The following is a 17,437-nucleotide window of genomic DNA, read 5'->3' on the forward strand; positions in this document are numbered from 1 at the left end:
ACATAGCCAAACATCAGGGAAATGAAGACGATAAAATATCGATTATTTCATTTTTTCAGAGTCATTATCTATATACATAGCATTTTTGTAGTCCAATGGCCAATCGGAAATAGGTTAGGGTGGCGGGAGCGGATTAAGAAAGACATTACATATACATGCATGAAAATATTTTAGTCTTGTCGACCATGCAGACATTCTCATTCAATAAGCCGGCATGACCTACTTTCACGCTCAGAGAGATGAAGTGCTTTCTAGTTTGTCATTCTCGGAATTTCACTTTTATATTTTAGAAGGCTGCCTGAGCAGTTCCACCCTCGCGGCCATCAAACGTCTCAATATCGTATAGGAAGGTACTAGTTTATATAGGTCTTTACCAGTATTGCTTACGCAAACCAATCGTCCTCAGTAGGTTCAAACAACCTGAATTCGAACAAAGTAAAGAGCGCCCCGTTAATCTGAATAAGACTGTACAAATCTGTACATAGGATTCCACATGAGAGTACACTACACTGCATACCTATAGACAGTATAGCCTTGGCAATTCGCTGGTATGGTTGTGTATTTTCAAGAACTGGGACATGGCCTACTGCCGACTTATGGTTGATACTGCTAACACGTTAGGCTAATACCTCGTCTATGCAAACATTTCTTTAAATAGTTGTATTTCTTTTGTTTCAAAAGAGAATTTGCTCTTCTGTTGTTTTCATAGACTTGGTTTAGTTTGATCGAGACTTGCCTAGGCTTTTAGTAAAATATACTATTAGATAAAACTAAATCGATAAATATGTGCGTTATGTTTTCGCATCACTGATTATGATTAGGGCCTTAATGAAACTGACCAGGGTACCGTTGTACAAAACAACTTTAGCACTAAGACTGTCGTAAGTCTATGTTAGGGTACGGAATAAACTAACATCTAGTCTCTGAAATAAACATATCGTACAGAAAGAAATGTTAAATTATCTTAATAAAAATATAATAAAAAGGAGTCCAGAGACTCTCTTCATTTTCCTGATACTACAGTAATCGAGACTTGCCAAACATTATAGACTTGCATGGGCTGTATTTGATATATTTGTATCAGGGTCTGTAAGACAGACTAGTATGGGAGTTACGATCCCTTTATACAACGGCACCCTGAAAGAGATGGGTATCGTTCTTGTAGGGTGTATTGTGTTTTTAAGACGTGTTTTGTGGGTCTGCCGGAGACACCAGCATCAGACATATTTCTTGTCTCGTTCTGTATGCTGTGAACCCGCTCGTTTGGATCCCGACCAATCTCATTAAAATCATATCTTAGTTCTCGATAACGTTTGTTTAGCGGTACCGAGAACGAAGATATGATTTTAATGAGATTGGCTCCCGACCAGTTATATCTGAAGGTACAAAATAATATCATATAAATGTATAATGAAAATACAGGGCTCACTTTTTGTGGAATGCAGGTTTTGATTAACTATATACGAGCGTTCAGTTGTAAAATCGCTGAGAAGTACTTATGACAGCAACATTATAACATATTGAACAATATGCATGTGTCTCTAAATGAACGTGTCAAGCGCCCTCTCTGTTAATACAGTGCAGTAGACTGTCTCACAGTCCCTGAACCGTGTCATTTTCACTTTCGCCCAGACCTTATTGTAATAAGCTAACCCCAAATGAAGCAAGTCTATATATTTTCCACTGGTTCGGGATCCTTTTCATTTTATATATGTATATATGTATATGTTTCTGTCAAAATTGTACATTTCCAGTAGAGCTGGGGCGGGTAACTGGGGTACTCGGGTCGGGTGGTTCCTGAGTGGGACCCGGATACCCACAGAACTACCCGGATCCGTGGTTAGTCACGTAATATATTGTTTAATGGCAAAAAATATCTATAACTTCCACGGTTACACTATAAATGACTAATGTTCACATATCTTTCTGACTGTGCAAGCATTCCTTCTGACTCTATATGTTTGAATGGAGATAAAACGTCAGTGAATGCATAACAATATACGAGTATCTTAATATATTTTACCAAGGCTACGGTCAACTTATTCCTAATCGGACTTTTTGACCTATCTCTTGAGATCTACAGCGGGTACCCGGGTAGGGTCGGGTAATAGGGGGTGGGTACCCGGGTAGTAAATTTTGACTCGTCCAAGCCCTAATTTCCAGCGGCTACGCGTTCGTCTAACAGTGCAGTACTGATGAAAATTAATGCTGTGATTACGACATTAATTACACCTTCTTAAACACTATGTCGAGTTGAATAAATGAATTCAAGTTAACGAAGTTTCATTTGATAAACCCCAACTTTAGTCCCTAGAATATACTGAACCTTAAAAACAAATCGAAACCTGTCCTTTTCAAATATAAGAGAAATGAAACTGCTTGATGCCGGTTGCATTATAGGTCAAGACGTTCTAGATACTGGAGAACGGCCCCGCGCTGCTTTAGTCACTATACCGAAAGACGCTTTGCACATCCAAACAACGAGTATTTCAGAACCGGTATTGTGTCCCATATATTTATCATGTAACACCGTTGGGCGCTGTGCCATCCTGTCACGTGTCGGATAACGGTTCTAACCGCGTCTTATGTCTACAACCATGACGGTAAGTGTGTATATAAGACAATCGCGTTTGTTATTGACTTGCTTTGCATGTTAGTGACGGGTGCCACCGGCGGGGCAGGACACGCTTACCTTTTCGCGAACATCTGCTAACGACACTATTTGATAGTGATTCATAAACACATGCTCATGATATAGTCGGAATCGTACAATGGATTTCAGCGATTTCTTGTTTCAATTAAATGGATTTTGGCGCTTTAATTTTAGTTTGTTAAACCATATACGTTTCTTGTTTGTTGTTTAAAGACGACGGCCTGTAAATAATCAAGTCTGGACCACGCAAACAATACAGTAATTGACATTGTAAGCAAAGATTCACGTCGTACGGTGACAGGCAATTAGGGAAGGGTGGACTCTGATCACGCGATCCACCTGGTCGAATCTTACGACCAGCATAGGTTGGTAGGGTTCCTATTCTAACCGTAAGCCCCACTGACAGACGTATATAATGTACCTACCTTAGAGATGGTCAACACTTCGGTGACTGGTGGTCCCAAATTTTGCCGTAGGCACGTGAGAGGCGTAGAAACCAACCCCATGTCAGCGACCATATATCGGTATATGGTCTCTGCCAATGTGCAGGCAGTGTCATGCATTCTCCTCCCCTTTTCAGACAAGGCATCGCACATCTGCAGTCGCCTGTGTGATCAGTAGAGTCTTATGATAATACATTGATGTGCGAAAACAAGCTCAGAGGAACTGTTTCAGAATTCCAAGCCAAAGAGGTCGGCATGAGAAATCTTTGCACGTGATTTTGACCCTATCTATTCTTGGTTTCTTGCAATGTCATCGTCAACGCACTTTTGCAGTAGCGTGGCAACCGAGGTGAGGCGTTAGGAACCACATGCACGGATGTTAGAACAATCCGCCTCTGTGATGTCTTCTGTCTGGTCTGTCTATTGAGTTCACCAGCAGTGTTGTATCCGTTCTAAGTTCTCTGGCGGGAGTGTTTGAATGTGTTAATGTGTGGCACGATGATTATTGATATCAATTAAATTCACTGAACAAAGAAATTAGACTACGTCGATAAACCACTACGCGCCCGAAAGCCGTATCTCTGCTTGAAAGAGGTTTACGTTAAATTCGTACCGTAATTCATAACATTTAAGTCTCTCAGCACACACTGGTTGACGTTCATTTGCCTTGACGTCGTTTCGCGTGGATATTTTTCTGCAACGTTACCATACGTTGTTGAATAAATGATAGAGGCTTCGCAGGTTGACGTGAATTTCTGGTTTACGTCTTTCAGTCTGACGTCAAACCAATTAGATACGCCTTATTGCGCCGTCCAGGTGGATTTTGGCGTGTGCGGAACGTGAAAACGGCTACGGCGGCCATTTTGGCCTTCACCCACACGTTTGACGCTGATAGGCTCGGGTTTGTGACGTCACGAATATGTAAATGAGGACGGCCGGGTTATGGCGGCCATCTTACTTTGCCCGACTGTAGGCTATTTTTGGTAACAAAACGTGTGCGTCTGCGTGGTGGTACAGAAGAACCGTGATTGGTCGAAATACCATATTATGCATGCCGGGTATGACGTAGCTAGTGGGGCGAACTGTACCACGTGACCAGTTGGCCGCCATGATAGATTGTCGTAATGCGGGAGAGTATCATGGTTGATTCCTGAACCGAATGGCGGATCGGTGTACGGAGCTGTAAAATCACCTACACACTCACATCACTGACTTGAAAAGTGAGTATTCACATATATCCGACCAATTGTTAGAAATAAGTGTATAAATAGGCTCTATGAAGTCCCAATGTATATGATTGGGGTAATATAACACATATTCAGCGGTAGCTATGAACACAGCAAAGCTTCGCGGCGCGCGCCTTTTCCCTGAAAGGCGGATAACCGAGCCATGTTGAGAAATGTCTTCCGCCGGCCCCTACAATAACGCGACTTGGCGTGTCGTTTATGTGATTAGTTTAACAAATATTAAATACAAATGAAATAGAATATCAAGATTAGTCTTGGAAGCATTGTTCAATTAGCAACTAGAAGTAATGTTTCTGCGGGTTTGTGAATTAGGGCATTGTTTTCTAGTCGAGAAGGAAGTGCACACACGGACGAGACTCATTCAGGTCGCTGATATTGAACATGTGCTGGACTAAGATAATCATATTATTTTGAAACAACTATATTCTGATTAATTTAAACATATCATCATTGCCACATGTTTGTCTTCTTATGTTGCGGTTAAATATAGTTTTTGAATTTCGTGTAGGTTGGTAGATCTAGGTATTTTTCGCGGCACCACAGTATTTAACACGAATGTGAAATATTGAATATGATTATCATAAAGTCTTAATATTCAAGTTTAATGCTAATTTTTAAAACTTGATTGATTTTTCCTTTTTGACTGTTTTAGTATTTTGATAATAGTATTTGTAATGTAGTGATAGCGGATTTTTTTTTAACATTCCCGCTGAAGATTGCGTGCAACAATGACTGATCAAAGAAAACTCAACATTTCATGGGGGATTTTCATCTAGAAATATTGTTTGTATATTCTCTCTCAGGAACAAGATTTGATCAAATTAGCGTGTTTTACACTGGTCACGTTTTTATTCTTATGAAATAGAAACTGGGAAATGTATTTTAGTATGGCTATCGGTAGTATAATTAAATAATACCGACATCATAAACTTTGGTGGCCATGAGGCAAGCCTTGGTAAAACTTCCGCCTATATTCCCCCCTCAAATATATATATCATTGAAAGGATTGAGCGGCAATGCATACATATATAACTTTTGGAGGGGGGGAAACCGGCTGAAGTCTTTCCCCCAAAGCATATCTCAGTTATGTAATTCTATTTGATGTCTATTGGGAGTTATCTATTCTGACAATGAGGGTGGGGTTACCAACTGATCAGTCAGGTGGGGTTGACAATCAAGTGATCAGTCAGGTGGGGAGGGATTGGACAGCTGAGCTGTGGGTTTACCCAAGACAATTCCAGTTGCTTGAAAAAGCATATGGTTATTATCATATGAGATAAACATGCATTTGTAATCAATACAGAGCCAGGTAATTTGTAGCAGAGATTTATTTCGGATTCTGAACTAAATTTGAATAATTTTAATAATTCCTTTTTTCAGGCTTTGGATTGTTAATGATTATTTTCGTTAATTCAGATGTATTTATAATTGCGTTCAATGCAATAATGTAAACTGAGTATAAAGTCTTATTATTAACAAGAACCGGGAAATTCATTGTTCCAAGTTTGGAGTTCTTTCTGACACTTGCTGCTGTCTGTGGGCCTCTGGAAGGTCAAGATAAATCCCTTTGTGGATTTATCTGTGCTAAATTGAATTTGGAACTGAGGGTGCAGTGGGAGGGCTAACCATGACATATTTGTATCCATGAATTAATAAAAAAATTGCAAAATGAGTTTCATAAGTTTCCAGTGTCACAACTTCCTCCCTGGTCTAATGGATAGTAAGATTATGGAAGATCTGTGGTTTGATCCCTGGCCACGTTATACCCATCTTCCCGAGTTATGGAAGTTAACTGACTGTTAAAGTCCAGTTTCCACCCTTGCCGAACTAGGCTGCAATTATGGAGTTACATTTTGGCTGGACTAACGAGTCTATGCATAGTCTAATCAAAATCGCGTATTGAACTAGACTTCCGGTTCATAAACAACATGGAATTCAGCGTGCTGATTTAAGTTGACTGCAGGATTTGCAGAGCATGTGTACCGCCAACTGGGCGTTGACAGATATTTTACAAATTCCTTCATGTTTTTAATCAAGGTGCTTGTGTGATGTGATGCACTTGGCGGGGTAAGACCTGTTTTATTACAACACAGATCTTTACTATCGAGCAGAACTTAACTGGGCGCTGCTGTTTTGTCTGAAGCAAATGCAAGAGATATGAGAGATGGAATCTGACTGGTCAGTAGGAGGTACATAGAAGGGACATAACTCGTTATAGCCACCAGTGGGGCTACGATTGAGCCTAGAAATTCCATCCTAGTTCACCAAGGGTGGAAACTGAACTTTTATAGTCAATTAACGCCCTTGCCTCAGGAAGATGCACTATACTAAATTAAAGATGGTGCCAGTTGCAGTGTTAAGAGATTGGCACTAGTCTTATAGTCCTTGTCAAACTGCCAAATTGTTAGATTATCATAAGGACTAGTAAAAATTTGCCAATTTAGAGGGTTTTGCTATGTGTTATCCCTATAAGGGCTTGAAGACTAAAAATGTTAAGTTTGTACAGTTTGTGTACATGCCTGGTGCTTGTTATTAGGGGATAAGACATACACTGTGTCAGAGTGGGATATTCTTGTTAAGCTGGAGCATGGTATCTCAGTGGGCTAGCACTATAAAACCAACTTTAGTCCAGACACACACACACAGTGACATGTGCATTGCAGGATGGTCAGTAAAATCATGCTGATAAGATAATTTATATGGAGTCGAGACAAGAGTATGACTACAGAGAACCTAGACCAGCTGTTTGATTTGTATTAACATTAATAGGAGATGGGATATGTGATATACTAAGATTGCTAGCTTGCATACAGCTGAATAGCATCATGTAAATTAAATTTCAAATAATGTGTGAATATTGTTATCCAGAAGTGTCATCAATATGGTTATAGGTAACGCAGAACTGGCACAAATATGACTGTTGAAAATTAAGCATGAAAGCCAAGGTGTCTTTTGTCATAACCCTCATTTTGCAAATTACGATTTAGGGAGTCCTTACATGGATTCCAGGATTCCCCCATAATTACAAACACTATATACAGCGATGGAAACTGACAGTTTTAGTCCCCTAGTCCTCATAATGATAACATACAGCAAAACCCTTAAAAACGGCAAATTTCTACTAGTCCTTCTGATACCTTAACTATTGGACAGTCTGGCAAGGACTAGTGCCACTTTCTAACGCTGATATAACCGTAGTCAGTTGTTATGAGTGTGAATTCCAGAGGAGGGATCATGATAGGTCGGAGGTGTTAATTACAAATATTATTCTTGTGTGAAAAACATGACCTTGTAAAGTAGTGGCGTGGGACTATCCCTTCTTCATACAAGGATCATGTAATAATACTGATACCAGTATAGCAAACTCGTCTCGGGGTGGGTGGGGTGGGGGTAAGCATGAGTAGCCAGTTGTTAAAGGCGACGCAAATTCGCTGTGTGGAGTTGCTTCCCCTGATCATTACCGAAACCTGTGATTGTGGGTTCAAATCCCAGTTTGCCCTGATTATGTTTCTATGTTTGTCAGAAATCATACCCATACTCATGGGTTTCACCAAAGTGGTAAACGTCTGAGACCTGTATCACTTCGGGTTTTTCTTCCACATTAAGCTGACATGCCGCGAATACTTGAATACTTTTCAAAGCTGTGTTAAACTGAACTCACTCACTTGTCAGTGATAGTCTGAGTTTCCCGACTTTGTATTTCCTGAGGAGCTGTTCATGTGCAAGGGGAAATAATTAAGAACACCTATATTATCTCCCCTTATTGTCACCTCTCAATGCATGTTTGTGGCACCACTGAAATGGAGGGTATCACCTGCTTTTACTTGTGTGCTCTGGTTCACTATTGGGCATTGTACACTCATACAGATCAATATTCTCACTATTGTATATTATTCTGCATTTTGATTGGGCTCAAACCATAATTACTAACTTTAAGTTAAACCTTACTCAATTCAAAGGTTACAAATTGAATATTTTTCTTACAACACATAGTCTTTAATACCTAATATCCATTTGAAAGGCAATTTTGCATATTCTGAGTGATGTGGGAGTGTATATAAAAAGAAATTGAATCATTTTTTCAGTCAGCTATTTTGCATGGTCTTGTGGGTTGCCTGATGCAAAGTCTTTTGTGACCTCATTAACCCTCAATGAAAACAGCTTTTTATGTGTGGATTGAGTGTCGGTCCACTAGTCCTATATTTTTTTCTTGAGAGGTCATCACCTACCTGATCAGCCAGTATTCAAGCTTAGTTCTCATCTGAAATAATACGGGGGCGGGGCAAAGGTGGCCCAGTTATTTTCACTGTGCAGAGTTATGTTCCTTGGGCACGCCAGAAAGCCATGGTTGTGGGTTCGAATCCTGGTTCGCTCCGATTATGTTTCTAGGTTTGTCAGCACCATACCTGTTCTCGTGGGTTTCACCAAAGTGGTAAACGTCTGAGACCTGCATCACTTCAGGCTTTCCCCCCCAACATTAAATTGACATGCCAAAATATGACTGGAATTCTGTTCAAGTGGCATTAAACACAACTCACTGAAATGATCAGTTGAAGAGTTCTTACAGTGATAAAATATGTCATCCATAACATTGTGTTTAGCTAATGAATGACTTGTGTTACAGATGGATGCTGCCAAAGATGAGACAAAGGTTGAAAATCCTGTCCAGAATGGGGACGTGGAAAACTGCGATCCTGTCCAGGTCAAGAAAGGTGTGAAGACGGCAGGTGATGACGTGATCACTGGCAACTCCCAGGAAGGTGACATGGAAGTGGTAGGCAGTGCTGCCAAATCTGAAGCTAAAAAACTGGAGAAGGCTGATAGTGAGAACGTCAATGACACTGAGAAGACTGGCGTCAGTGGCGACCAAAAGATACCAGCTGCTGGAGGTGACAGTGGCTCACAAAATGGTGCCACTGTGATGGATGAAAGCAATGCTGAGAGTGGTGCTGATGTGAAAGATGAAGTGAAAAAGCCCGATCCAGATTTGGAGATCGTGTCAGATGGCGACAGTGGGAAGAAAGCCGATACAGAAGGGGATAAAGTGGAAGTTATTGCTGAAGATGGAGATATAACTGATAAAGGAGGGGAGGCCAAGGGAGATAACAAAGCTGAACCTGTGAAAGAGAAATCAGATGCTGTTAAGGGTGAAGAAGAAAAGAAAGGCGACAGTAAAGATTCTGGTAAAGGGACCACTGCAGAAGCTACTGAAAAAGCTGGAACAGAAGCTTCTCCCCCTAAGAATCTACGAAAAAGGAAATCTGTTTCCAATGGTTACAAAGAAGCTGAAACATCTGATGATGATGATTACAAAGACATGATCGTTGAAAAGAAGTCTAAGAAGGAAGAGCCACCTAAGGTGGCCACTGAGAGGTCCGTAAGTGTTCCCGCAGCTGCTCTCAAACCTGCCTCTCAGGTAGTGCCCCTTGCTTACAATGTCGGCCAGCCCCTGTCCCTCCTTGGAGCCAGTATACTACCCAATCAGCAGACAACTGTTCGGATGGTGATCCCCTCTGTACAAAATGCCATCCTTACACAAAGTGGTGGATCAGTTATCCTGTCCCAGCCACAAACATCCTTTCAGGGTCTGACTCTAAACTCAGCAGGGGTGGTGCTATACCCACAGCTACAGGCCGGGTCTGCGTCTGCTGTCATGTCCACCATGCTCACCACTGCAGCACAGAAAGGCAGCATTAAAACCACCCCAGGGATATCCATTGTTGGGGTCACAAATTCTAAGAAGTCAGGCGCTGTGACGTCAGTGACTTCTTCCAAACAGTTGAGCAAGGTCGATAAGGTTGATCTTCGTCCGCCCAGTAATAGCTTCGAGATGATTGAGCTTGTCAAGTGGGAACTGAAACAAGGTATCTATCACAGACCCAAGAACTTTAAGCTGAAAGCTGATTCCGAGCTAGGCTCTGTTGCAAAGTTTCTACGAGATTTTGGACAAGATCTTGTGAAGGAGTCAGTTTACAGTGACTTGGTAAGAATTCAGAATAGAAGGAGCAACCAAGGTAAGCTGACTGACAAAGAGAAGCAAGATTTCCATAAATTGAAATCAGTTCATGTAGAACTTAGAGAAAAGGTTGGACCTGTGAAACTATCTTTGTCAAAGAAGTGCAAGTGTGGATTTCAGACAGAATCTGAAAATGTGATGTTCTGGCACAAGCAACATCCACACATGACAGAGAACGACTTACGCTGTGCTTGGTGTGATTTTGAAACCCGCAACAGCTCGGCCTTCACCTTCCACATGGAGGCTGAACATAGTACGAAGGCTCGATTCGTAGAGAAACCACCTTTCTGGGAGTGCAATCTCTGTCCATATGAAAACAACTTGCGAAACAAGCTTACACAACACAAGTTTAGATGTATCAAGACTTTCAAACTGAATTTGAATCTCCACCCTTCATGGATGCCTGGCCCTGAGATTAATTATTGCCTGGAGAAAACATTCTACAAGAACCCAATGCTGATGAACATGAACCGCCTACAGCAGCAGCAACAGCAGCAACAACAGCAGCAGCAGCAACAGAGAGCTGTCACACCAATCATGCCAAAGGGTCAGGTGATACAAAGCGGCAACCAAGTGGTTAAGACCATTCCATACGGTCAGATGAACAAGGGTCCCATGGTCAACACTCAGGCCTTCAAGAATCCAGCTCTGCTGGCCAAACTTGGACAAGGACAGTCTCGGACAGCGTTCCAGGCTCGAGGAACGGGCGCTCCAAATGTGAACTTGTTCAGGGGTCAAAATGCCCAGCAATTTGCAGTGAAAGGTAAAACGAATGTAACATACATCAGACCCCCAAACACCAATGTTTCTACCAAGATTAACAACATCATCAGCATGAATACCCATGTCCTGGACAAGGGTTCTTCTGCATCCAAACCAAACTCTGGCTTTGAAGTTTGTGAGATCTGCGGTGGCTATGTGAAGGATCGGACGGCTTTGAGAATCCACTTCTTCTATGCTCACCGGATTGACATGCCACATGGTGTGTTTGACCGTGTCCACCCCCCACTGTATTGTGCCACATGCTTCGCCCGTTTCTGGACAGCACAAGGTCTGCAAAAACATCTGGATGTCCACAAAGAAGATTCGTCTGGAGGGGTTGCTGGCAAATGCATCGTCTGTCTGCATAGAGTACCCAACATACTAATGCATATGAAGATTGTGCACAATAAAGCCTTTGTGAACTTCCTAAGAGAGTGCAAATGTATTTTCTGTGGGACCAAATGCAGCAACAAGAGTGTTGTGGAGAGCCATATGGCAGCAGTGCATGGGGTCGTAGTCAAGTCTGGCTCGCAGCCTGATGCATCGGCCCATACCCCACCACAAGCAAAGCCAAGGCCTACCAACCCCAAGACGACTCCAAAGAGTGGCAAGAATGATAACCAGCTGGTCAAAGGAAGTGTATGTGTGCTGTGTAATCTCAACTTTGGCCGCAATGTTGACTTGACCCGGCACTGCATGCGAGTCCACCACACCTGTATGAAGTGTGGCATGGTCGTAGCAGACAAAGAGTCTCTGCTGCGGCACACATGCCTGGAGTCTCCATCTGGCCTGCGAAACTGCGAGATTTGCAAAGAGAAGGGTTTCCATCCGGCCTACCATGTTAAACACATTCGAGATAAGCATCTTCGCAAGCTGTCCATCAAGTTAAAAAGGTTAGATCCAAAGATAACAGCAAAGTTTATCAAGAACCCCATCGTTGCCAAACCGCAAAAGATGACCGCAGAAACCATTGAACTGTCTGATGATGACGAGCCTGCGACCAAGAGGATGAAGACAGACAAAGGGGAGAAGGCTACAGCTGTGTCAACTGTTAGGACAAAGAAATACAAAAGTGCTGCCAGGAAAGCAGTACAGGTTCAGGAAGTTGTGATGCTTAGTGATGATGATGAGAAGGAGGAAAATGCAGATAAGAAAAGGGAGTCTGCAGGTAACAAAGTTGATATAGGTGAAGGTAAGAAAAGCCCAAACATGAACAGTTCCAGTGAGAGTAAAATCACATCTGAAGTAGATAAAAAATCGTCAACAGAAAAGGTGAAAAGTGAATCTGCATCTGACAAGAAGGAAAGTAAATCGCCAGAGAAAGGGGAAAGTACTGTGACATCTGACGTTAAAACAGAAGCAAGCAAAAGTGACGACAAGGAAAGTGCGAGTACAAGCAAGGACAAGGAAAGTGATAAGGGAAAAGGGGAGGAGAGTAAGGACTGATGTCCATGAGCAAGGCTCACCAAGACAATGAGACCAGTGTACAAACGTACACATATTTAAAACTACCAAGTTTTGTGTTGGTGGTAATGTGACGGTTCGTGTATTCTTGAAATGGAGAAAAATCAAATGTTTTTGAACTGGTCAAACAATTGTACCTTTGCAGACAGACAAACGCATTTACCTCTGTCTGTTTAGCATCCTGTTACTTGTTTTTTCAACATTACATGTACTTATTTGTTTGAATGTGGGATCAAGAATGCCATACAGATTATTACTTGCGATTTGATTAAACTGCTGCCTTATGACGACAACATGGAAGATCTGCATAATACAATATTGGAAAGAAGTAATGTTTTGGTAGATTGAAACTGTTTCAACACTTTTTAGATATTTTTTTCCTGATTACCCATTCTATAGGAATATATGATGTATGTCATTACCAGGATGGATGGAAACTACTTCAATTTGCTAATGTTTGTTTGTGATGAATTTCGAAACTTTTGTGATGAGCAGACGTAATTCATACATTTGATCCAGACATGTTTAGGGTGTGGTGGGAAAATGAGCTTTTTTCTTTGAGATTTCAAATGGACATAAGGCAATATGTTTCCATGTCTTTAAGGGGCAGTTTTAGAAGTCAAATAATGATAACACAAATCAGGAACACATCTGATGTCAACTTGTGCAGGGAAAGCATGAACCACTTGCCCACAGGAATCTGCCCAGCATCCTTTGGGCAAGTACAGTATTTGTACCGAGTTGTTCCCCTCCGTGGTTGGTTGTTGGTTGGACACAATGAGCAGGCAGGAAAGTCTTTGGTTTCACTGAAGTAAATGTTTACTGCCTTGGGACACTGTGGACTTTCCTCCCATGTTTAGCTGACGTGGCAGGTTCTACTGGGTACTGTATAACACCAACACTCACACTTATATTCAAGGAAGTAACCAGAAGCTTGAGTTTTTTTTTTTTTTTGCCATTTAAGAAGAAACTAGAGAGGTGTTCTTGTTGTGTCTTGCATGTTTGTGCTTGATTTACAATATGAGAATGCCCCTACATTTTTTAAATGTGGTTCATATATCAACATGTAAAACGTTTGTCATCCATGTGTACAAATCAGGGAAAATATGAGGCACTTGACAAAAGAAAACTGTCAGATTAGTTCATTATTGAATCAATGAAATATTTATTTTGGCAAGTGCTGAAAAAGAGGTTTTTTTAAATATTTAAAACTGGCTTCCACAGGAGATATTTTATAGCTACAGTGGGGTTGCGTCACAATGCTTTGTGGTCCATTGTCAAGAGCAAATAACATGACTTATCACCTTGACACTAAAGCTGGTTAGCTGTACTGCTTGCACTTGAGACACTGGTTATTGTTTACAAACTGAAAAAGTTGGAAGGATGGTTTTTGGACAATAAATGGAATTTCACCTTTGTCTCATCATAAGTTTAAAACTCCTTGGCAGGCCTCCGAGTTTTAAACTTATCTTGATGATTGTTGAGATATTTGATATCAAAAGACACTAGTGAGATTCTTGAGTACCCTTGGCTTGTGGAAACAGCTACAACAGCACTTGAAAACACCAGCTACAAATAGTTCTGTTTTATTGAACTGGCATCAGATTTTGTTCTTGAATGCACAGTATAAAACTTGACACTTCTGTATCATTATGTGTTTCCTTGTTGCCATCAGTATATCATGTTCTGTAATATAAGGGGTGTCACAGCAAGCACACACATGTACCACGCAATGCCATTCTATTTTCCATGCAATATGATGTATCATACTTACCTGGTTAAATACACATTGTAATAATTACCTCATGGTACAATATGCATCAGCATTCTTAACAAGCAATTACATGTGTATCATGATATTTTTCACCATGGCGTTATTGTCTAAACTTCAATATTAGATGTTTCGATTTCAGACAGTTCTTCTATAAATGTTGATATTGAACCAGACCTTACAAAATTACAATAACTGACTAAACATTGAAAGTAACTTGTGCACAGCAACTTCGCAAGGCAAGCAAGTTACCTAACTGTAATAGTCCAGTTTCCACTCTTGCCAAACTGGGCTGGAATTTCTGGGCTTGATCGTAGCGCCACCAGTGGCTATTACAAGTTATCCCCCTTCTATGTCCCTCCTTTTGACCAATCAGATTCCAACTCTCATCATATCATTTGTATTTGCTTCAATTCGTTTTTGTAATATTAAGGGTCTTTCTTCGTGAAGTCAATCCAATCATGTGAACACCTTGAATAGAAACATGAGAAGATTTGGAAAATATCTGTTGACACCGAGTTGGCAGTACACATACTTTGCAAATCCTGTAAATGACCAAAATCTGCACGGCAATTACAAACCGGATGTCGATAACATAGCACAATTCTGATAGGGCTATGCATTCATGCATTCATTCATTAGTCGAGCCGAAATGAAACTCCATAAATGCAGCCTAGTTTGGCAAGGGTGGAAATTTGACTTTTACAGTTAACTCCCTTGCCTCGGGAAGATGTGTGCACAGGTGCAGTTTTACTCTTTTCTTTCTCTAACCCTTGTATAACTGCCACTGTGGTAGCCTTGAATTGTTATGTTTCTTACCTTCAATGTGTGTGTTGAACTGGAGCCAAAATAATGCATATACAGGTCTATAGTCCTTGCCCAACTGCCCAATAGTTATTGTTAAGGAATCATAAGGACTAGAAGAAATTTGCCATTTTTAGGGTTTTGCTATATGTTGTAAGAAGAACTAGCTGATATATACTCTTGGTAACTACAATAAATTGTGACACCCCTTTTGCTTTCTGATTGACCTTCAGCAACCCATGCTTGCCGTAAAAGGTGACTATGTTTGTCGTAAGAGGCGACTGATAGGATCGGGTGGTCGGGCTCGCTGACTTGGTTGATGCATGACATCGATGCTCATGCCAATCACTGGATTGTCGGGTCCAGACTCGATTTTTTACAGACTGCCGTCATATAGCTATATATTGCTGAGTGGGGCGTTAAACAACAAACCAAAAATCTGATTGACAAAGCGTGACGACTGATCATTTTCAGGATTAATACCCTGTTAGGTGGTGTTGGATTTTGCCTGTTTGGGTATGTGGATGACAGATATTTATGATTAGTTAAAGCTTAATTATGCAAATGAAGACAGGAACACCATTCTTAAAGTAGCTGGATTTCCTGCCACGTATGCATCGGGAACTGTAACTACAGACATGTTTGTATGTATATATACCATGTACAGGTGTTCATGATCAGATATGTAAATAAGATTAATATGTAACATAAATATATCTGAAACCTTGATCACAAAATGTGATTTCTATCATAAACCAAATGTTGGACTGTCATCAGTTCCATTCACAATCACAATCACAATGCTCTATTGGTTTGTCCAGAGGACTAAAAATGAAAACTTTTATTTTGTCCCATTTATTTTTAAAGTACATCAGATTGAATAATGGGCTATATAATGGCTACATTCTCAGTCTATCACAACACGTGGCTGTTAAGGCCGTGGATACCGTCAGCTTGGGGGCCAGGGTGGTGTTTCCCTAGTGACATGCTATTCTGCAGTGAAGGAGAGCAGCGCTCTGGTTTATTGAATATCTTCGGGTCAGAACTATGCATTGTTTGAAAAGTATCCATCATGTAAAAGTAGCTATGGTTAATAAGTTGAAATGAGAGAAATTGAAACTAGATATTCTTGTCTCTCATTATGTTTAACCTGGAGAAGTACAGGATGTTGTTGTCTTCGGACAGACATTTCTTTCTGAATCCATACCTTGAGTCATGGAAGTTGTTGCATCTGTGTCATTGAACACATATATTTTAGATATTTATTCCAACTTATTACAAGTGTATACAAGTAGGGTAGAAATTGTACTTGGTCATCCGTCATTTGTTCCTAGGACTAGACTTTTAAGATGTTTTCATTGTCGATTCTTGTGTCATAATTTATGTAATCTTGTCAATTTATTTGTACAACTATTTTGAACAGGATGCCTCCAAGAGGAATGTTAAAGATCCTAGTCAATTGAATAAATTGCAATGTTGACTTAAAATTACATTCCTTGTTCATCAAATGACATTTGCTTTGGGAATTTGTAACAATGTGAAGTTTGAACAGTTGTTAAGAAGTTGATGATCGTGAAATGAAAATAGAAAAACCTTAATTCCGTTTTCTTTCCTTTTTATTAGTCTCCTAATTACTTCTTAGTCAACACAACTTTCAAATAAGGTTTTAATATTCTTGTAAGCACGCCTGAACCCGCTAGAACATCAACATCACGAATCATGCTAATGGAATGATTTTGTTATTTGATAATAATTAATCACAAAATCATGATCAAAATTCTTTGAATAAAAGTGAAACATGCCCATTACAAATTAATTTATCAGCCCCATGTAGTACCCTGTGATAATGAGATACAAACGACAATGAGTACTGTTTGCAATGTGATACAGTTTAATGTGACACGAAAACGTGATATTTGTGGTGGTTAGAAACCTTTTTATAAAGGGAAGTACCATGCTAATTCGAATCCGATTACTAAACTTGAGGTTTGTAATTCTATAACTGTTATTATATCCACATTTATTTGCATAAACTATTTTTGTATTTCAGTAATAGGTGTAATACTAGGTGTGCGTCATATCCCAATTGTGTAGATTGATGCTCATGGTGTCAATCACTGGATTGTCTGGTTCAGATCCGATTATTTACAGACCACTGTCATATAGCTGGAATATTGCTGAGTGCTGTACTAAACAACAAACTAGGTATGGGATGCAAATTATTTTAAATATCATCATATTCAATAAGTAGATTTTGCAAAGTGGATTGATATGGAA

At 40.4% G+C, this 17,437-nt stretch overlaps 1 protein-coding gene across 1 annotated transcript; it reads left to right on the forward strand.

Moving 5' to 3' along the window:
• Positions 1-4,082: 4,082 nt before the first annotated feature.
• On the forward strand, positions 4,083-16,758 carry LOC124137576. Its single transcript, XM_046503939.2, has 2 exons — positions 4,083-4,316; positions 8,968-16,758. Exon 2 carries the CDS (start codon positions 8,968-8,970, stop codon positions 12,565-12,567), a length of 3,600 nt encoding a protein of 1,199 aa, XP_046359895.2. The 5' UTR covers positions 4,083-4,316; the 3' UTR covers positions 12,568-16,758.
• The last annotated feature ends 679 nt before the right edge of the window (positions 16,759-17,437 follow it).

The sequence above is a fragment of the Haliotis rufescens genome, unplaced genomic scaffold (genome assembly GCF_023055435.1).
Source record: "Haliotis rufescens isolate VD_foot unplaced genomic scaffold, xgHalRufe1.0.p SCAF_19, whole genome shotgun sequence".
Classification (NCBI taxonomy): domain Eukaryota; kingdom Metazoa; phylum Mollusca; class Gastropoda; order Lepetellida; family Haliotidae; genus Haliotis; species Haliotis rufescens.

What these genes read in the sequence shown, in the direction of transcription:
- LOC124137576 (XM_046503939.2), top strand. Translation starts at nt 8,968, where the DNA reads ATGGATGCTGCCAAAGATGAGACAAAGGTTGAAAATCCTGTCCAGAAT.